Raw genomic sequence first — 6,618 nt, forward strand, 5'->3', positions numbered from 1 at the left:
ATCATACATGTTCCTGAAACTATGGAAGCACAGAATGGTCTGGATTGGAAGGGACCTCAAACATCTTCTAGTTCCAATCCCTCATCGTGGGCAGGGACACCTTCCACTAGACCAGGTTACTCAGAACTCTATCCAGCCTGCTCTTGAAAATTATGTTTCCAGAAATTCTTCCTTGGCTCTGAACATGCAACCAACCCCTCCCTGCATTTTGATAGCTCAAGCCATTCCAAGAAATGCATGCATCTCAAAGATAACAGTTTATCAGGTTATACTTTCATTCTGGTTTATCACATATTGAAAAGCTTTTATGCACTGATATGATTTTATACATCTGTCTCGAGAACTGAACTCATTTTAATTAGTGGCAATTAAAAAACATTAACAAAACAACTTTCTGATGCTCTAGTATGAATCAATTTGTTCTGTTAGAGCAGCCAAGAGAGTGAATTATTGTTTTAGAAACAAGATGTTGGATAATGAGGCACTCAGGGTACAGGACTCTAACATGAGCTCTCTGGGCTGGTGCTGTCTAAAACTACTGGTCTTTGGAAAAAGCCAAACCTGAAAACAAACAAGTATTCTGCAACTAGTAAAATACTGGTAACAATCCACTGGGTGAAATGTGAAATTTGCTCTGTTGTATCAGTTTTTTTTCTTTTTTTCATATTATCTCATAAATATGGATCTTGCTTTCATCACTGAAACAGGAAGATCTATGAGGTTTCTTTCCCATGTGTTCTTTATGAAGTGAAGTATGAGTCTCTTTTACAGGATACAAACTGATTCACTGAATGTATCTGCATTTGTAGAAATGAGTGTAAAGTGTCACATTAAGAGTTTAACTAGCTTATTAGCTATCTTCTAACTCACTAGTAAATTTCATCCACATGGAATAGGTGTTGCATCACTTTTGCTATAAATTCACACCCCAGCTGACATTCCAGCTATTTTCTTGTATAAATGAATGAAGAGAATCTTCTATTGGTGTAATTAAACTACATTTAAGTAGTTATTTGAATTAATCCAGAAATCATTTAGACTAAAATCAGAGAAAATACTGGCATATGTTTTCACCATGTACTTATTTTTCGCCTTTGTTTTTGAATACCCAGCTTTGCACCTTGATGTATAACTGAAAAAGGCTGAGAAATCTGACTGAGTTCAAATGGATTTCTAACTACCACCCTTGGTTTTTGAGAACCAATCCTTCTGTACTCATCTCAGTTATCCAATAATGCTGTTCAGATCTCAAATCACATCTGGTTCTTCTCCAAATTTCTTCCAAGTTTTCAGACTGGTATTCTACAAGTGGGGATGATCTCCCAGGACACAGAAACAACGGAGGCAGTAACAGCTCCATGTTCAACAGCAACTCACACAAATCTGCTTTACCTTGTAATGGACATAATCACACACTGCATCTCACTAACTTTTTAAAAGTTAACTATATAAAGGGAAGCAAAACCCAGTTGCCTTGCTGTATTGTTCATTCTCTTGTTTTGCTCCAGAATTGGAAGGAACGCACGTAGTTCCCAGCACACTACTCAGTTAAGGAAATTAATGAACTATTTAGAAAATATCTAAGATAGGTGGATATACTATAAATTCCATCTCCTTAGTTGCTGGGACCTTAAGTAAATTTTCTAAAATATATATTTATAAAGCTTATCTCTTCATCTCAAAGAAAACATGACCCTAACTCTCTTAGAATTAACTACTGCCAAATAGATTGTTGAAAAGAAACTTCAGTAAACTGCAATATACCAGTAGAGCATTAAACAACAGTTTTCAAATAATTTACATTTCAGACCATCCAAAAGTAACTTGCACCTATGCAAATATGGCATTAGTTTTTTAACTTGTCTGCATCAGGCAGTGACTGGGCAGGGTTGCAGTATACATGACCAGACATGTACCTTTGGCTGTGCAATCCAAGCACACACACATCATGTGATGGAGAGGTCTCTGTTTTGGTCATGTATGGGACTCTTACCCAGTAACCTGGTGGAGGAAAGCCTGTGGAATTTTCAGGAAAGAGTGGCAAGGAGTAGGCTGCCAGAACAATTAAAAACCAAAGACTGTTTTAGCTTAGATGTGGAAACTCCCCTGGGAAGAGGAGTTTTCAACAACCAGAGTGTTGTTCTAGATTCAAATATGAGATTTTAAAACAAGGCTATTAAGCTTTTTATTGTTGACTTGATTTCAGCTACATTAGATTTTATTTTTTCAGTTTCTAATGATTTTTCTATACAATACTAAAAACTAAATTGCCATTTTCACAATCAAAAACTTGCATAGTGAAATAGAGAGCACTTCTGTTGAACAAAAGTTTTGTGTTGTTTTTCCCATTTTAGTTTTGAAGATGCTCCTGCTGTGTCACATCAATTTTGATTTGACTCCAACTCTTTCATAATAATTGTCTCTATGGTTTACTTCATTTTAAGCACTTGAAATAACAAAAAGGCATTCTGAAACTGAAGATGTGTTTGACTGGTGGGAAGTAACACTACAGTTAGTCATGTGCATGGTAGCTAAACCAAATATGGTATATTCTTGTTTTTATCTCAGTAGAGTTCGGACAAACCCAATGAAAGTGCACTTAAAGATCTCACATTTATTAGCAAGTTCTCTGGGCCTGCAAGTATTCCAGAACTTCAATATCTATTAATAAACCAGTGGCAGAGTGGGACTGCTATCTGCTGACAAGAGAGCCTTGATAATACAACAGCAAAGCTATGATTATAAAAGCAGTTGAGTTTCCAGTGTAGATCTCTTAACACTCCATTTTGAAACATTTGACGTTTGCCAAGCATAAATATGACCATTTTGAGATATTACAGCCACTTAAAATCCTTGAAAACCTCTGAGCCTAAAGTGAGAGCACAGAAAATCCTCAGTAAGGATGTGTGTTTTGTTATGACTACAAAGTTGACTATTTGTGCTGAAACTGCATCGTGAGTAAGAGGTCAACACCCACAGCTCAGAAAAGCAAGGCCTAAGTAGGATCTCCAATCCATCTGTTTTCTTGTAAAGTGGGTCTTATTTCTTCCTCTGTGCAATGACATTTAGACTTTGTTCAACACTAGGGTTTTCCCTTTGCCTCTAAGAACTTCTGGGAAGACAGCTACACTCAAAATGCTATGCCAGCTGCGACCAGATTTTTTCATGGAGACAACACTATCAAAGTTGTCTTGCTTACATCACATGAGTTTTGTATCTCTACGAAGATACTGTGTTTAGAATAACAACAACTGCATTAAACAAATTTCTACTTAAGCTTTGTCTCGAGATACATTTTTGTACTGACAGTTCTGTTTCTGTGAGCCCCAGGCACACGTGTGGGACACAATCAAGCTCTGAGCACCAAACCTTAGAATGGCAGACTCTAGTTACACCAATTACACACTATGCAGCTCCACATCTTCCATATGTAAAACAGCAATACAATCCTTGCTAACACCTCCCCAAGGATGTTGTGAGGATTAAAGATTTGTACAGCACTTTATTAATTCAAAGGGCTATGTCTAACACAGCAGATGTGGTACTCACTTCAATGAGGCATCACTGGGCACCTTTTTACAATGGACAACCCACTTGAACTTTCTTCATTGGGTGAGAAATTATATTTCTCCCAAAACATGTGATTTGATGCCCAGCTATTAGTAAGTGTTGCAAAAACAACAAAAAATACCTTCACTTCAGAAGAGTTAAATGCATAAAGGATGGCAGAACAACTTGACTTACAGAAACAAAAATCTTTATGGTTGCCAAAGTCACAAAAAGAGATAGAGGCAATCTTTTGAAATATATTGTCTTCTGAAATTTTCCAGTGCCCAGTGCTTGCTATGGTGAAAGCCAAAGTCACCAGAATACTACCTGAATACAGCAGAAGGTGCCCTGGTGCTCCATGGCAGATTTTAAGGTCCCTGAATTAACCCCAGGTGACCCAAGCCCAGTAGGATAATTATGAACAAACCAGTATCTAGCAAAGTACTGTAAAAATCTGCGATGCAGGTTTTTATAGGTTTTACCTATAAAAGCTACTCCATAAAACTTCACTTCCACACAAACTTTTTAAGGAAAACAGGATAATTATTACTCTAAAAGAAAGATGTTAATCTACAAATAAAAGCACAGGGACTGTTTCAGCAGTCTTGGATGCCTCTTAGGCCCAGACTCTACAAGCTGGCCTCATCAAATTTGTTATGGATCTATATGAAGAAACTTAATTTCTGTAGAGAATTTAGCAGACGACAAAGGAAAAAACAGCAGCAATATTTTTGAGTAATTCTGAGAGTCAAACAACACTGTAGTATACAGAGACTACGAAGCCCCTTATTAAAGCACACAAGCTACCCTAGATGGCACCCACCTCACTTTTACAGGAACCCCTGACAGATGAAAGATACACCTGAAATAATTTCACTATGTGAATTTCACAGAAGAAAAGCTTCCTTCCAATTTTATTATACAATAACTGAATGTCACTTTCTACATAACAGGCACAGGTCACAAATGAAATGTTAAACATCGATGAGTGCAACACCAATAGCCTGTGTTAAGAAAAAAACCCCTGTTTATCCTTACAGCTCACAGAGCTGTAAATTTAGCAAATCATTAAGAGTGGTATGATCATCACATATACAATGGCTCAATTTGGAGGCAGAAGGTGAAAGCAGGGGCATAGAGATCTAAAAGAAAGATTAGAATTAACAGTTCTCTCTTGACAACTATGCTTGCCACCCGTACTAAAGTGAGTGGCAAAATGGGCGGCGAAACTTCTGAAGTCCTGAACAAATCTACCCCGTTTAAATAAAACTCCACAGTAAGGCATCCAGCAGCAGGGCCGGCAGGAGTAAGCTGGCACCTTCGCTCCCAGCCAGACCGCCTTTGTTCGCTGGTGCCAGCCGCCGTAGCATCCACGGGAGCACAGAAGCCCCGCTCAGGTACACCGGGGGCCGCGGCATCCCGGCGCACCCGCGGAGCCCCCGCGGGCCCGTCCGCAGCGCGGGGCCGGGCAGGAGAACCGCGGGCTCTGCGCGGCGGGGCCAGGCTGGCCGCGCCCGGGGAGCCAGGGGGACGGCGAGACCCTCACTCACCTCTTCCACCTCGATCTCTTTGTAGTCGATTTCTTCGAAGTTGAGGACCGGGGGGTTTTCAATCATTTCAGCGGAGGCGGCAGCGGACATGCCTCCTCTTTCACCGCAGGGAGGAGAGGGGGCCGGGGCTACGCGAGGGTCCGGCACCGGGCAGCCGAGGGCCGGAGCCGGGGCTGCGCGGGGCTCGGCGGCGGTTCCGGGCGCAGGTCGGGGCGGGCCTGGCCGAGGCGCCGCCGGGGCCGCATCCGCGGCGGCCTCGGGCCTCACTGGCGGCGGGCACAGGCCCCGGCGCCGCCGCTGCGCATCCCGCGCCCTCCCGCACCTCCGCGGGGCGCCGCGCCGACTGCCCTAGGCCGCGGCCTCTGCGCAGCTCGGGACCGCCTCGGCCGCGCGTCCCCGGGCGAGAGAAGGCGGCGCCCCCGGGGCCGCAGCCGGGCTCCGCCGCCAGCCCCAGCGGCGGCAGCGGGAGAGGGGGCCGCGGCGGGGGTGGGGGAACCGCTCAGAGCCGCGCCGCGGCCGCCGCCGCTGACATCAGGGCCGCTTCCTGCTGCCCCGGCCGAGGAGGGAGGGACGGAGCGAAAGAGTAAGGAAGGGAGGGAGGGAGAGCCAGGCGGGGGCGGGCGGGGAAGCGCCGGCAGCAGCGGCCTCTCGAGCGACCGCGGCGGGGCCACGGCCTGGCGGCGGCACCGCCCCCGCCCCGCCCCGCCGCCCGCTGCCGCCAGGGGGAGCAGCCGCGGCCCCTACCCGGCCCCGCTTCCTGTTCCTGCCGCCAGCCGGAGCCGCGGGCAGAGCCCCGGCCGCGCGTCCCAGCCGGGGCTGCAGGGCTCAGTCCGGCGGGGCTCCCCGCGCTCCGGGCGGCTGCCGGACACGGCACCATCCCGGGGCTGCGTGTCACCGCCATGCGAGTGCCGGGCGCAGGCCCTTCCCCTGTGTATGTGCTTGTATTTGTCCAGGGCAGGAGGTGTTGTACGGGGTCTCGGGACAAGGGCAGGCCTTGTGCTTTCTCAGCACAGCGGTGCTTTCTCAGGGGAAACCTGTGTTTAGGAGGGTGGCTGTGGAGTGAGGGAGAACGGAGCGGTTGATGTAAACACATAGTAAGAAAGGGATAGGGAATGAACGTATACCCTAACCGCTCCCTCTCCAAGGGAGTCTTGACCCACTCTTTGCCAGGGCTCTCTGCTGCTCCTGCTCCTGCTTTTAGCTGCAGCACCCACCCCATTAGTGTTTCGGTGGTAAATGTGACAGACTGATGCTTCAGGGCAGTCCATGGTGTGAAATCACTGCTGAGATGAGTGAATAGAGCTGCTGTGTTCCACTGAAACAGCTGTGCTTCATTTTGATATGTTTAGCCTTTGGGCTATATATAAAAAGTTATGTTATTATACAATACTATTAATAGTATGTAATTTTAGTAGATCTAGTAAGCTTTCCTACATCTTCCTCTGCTAGCATGCTAGTGAATGTCTGTGCCTCACAAGGAAATCTCATAAATATGGAGAGATCTGGTTCACAGAGCTAG

The 6,618-nt window shown here is 45.5% G+C and overlaps 1 protein-coding gene across 5 annotated transcripts in view; it reads right to left on the reverse strand.

Moving 5' to 3' along the window:
* Positions 1-5,729, reverse strand: part of MAP3K7 (mitogen-activated protein kinase kinase kinase 7) — a 48,302-nt gene extending 42,573 nt beyond the window's left edge. For 3 of the 5 annotated variants that reach the window (XM_059467478.1, XM_059467477.1, XM_059467475.1), the window contains exon 1: positions 5,100-5,398. In XM_059467478.1, coding sequence (XP_059323461.1) covers positions 5,100-5,189 — 90 coding nt within the window. In that variant the 5' untranslated portion in view covers positions 5,190-5,398. Of the gene's footprint in view, positions 1-5,099 lie in introns of all 5 variants that reach the window. The other 2 variants (XM_059467481.1, XM_059467479.1) reach the window with 2 other exon arrangements.
* Positions 5,730-6,618: the final 889 nt, after the last annotated feature.

The sequence above is a fragment of the Ammospiza nelsoni genome, chromosome 3, assembly GCF_027579445.1.
Source record: "Ammospiza nelsoni isolate bAmmNel1 chromosome 3, bAmmNel1.pri, whole genome shotgun sequence".
Classification (NCBI taxonomy): domain Eukaryota; kingdom Metazoa; phylum Chordata; class Aves; order Passeriformes; family Passerellidae; genus Ammospiza; species Ammospiza nelsoni.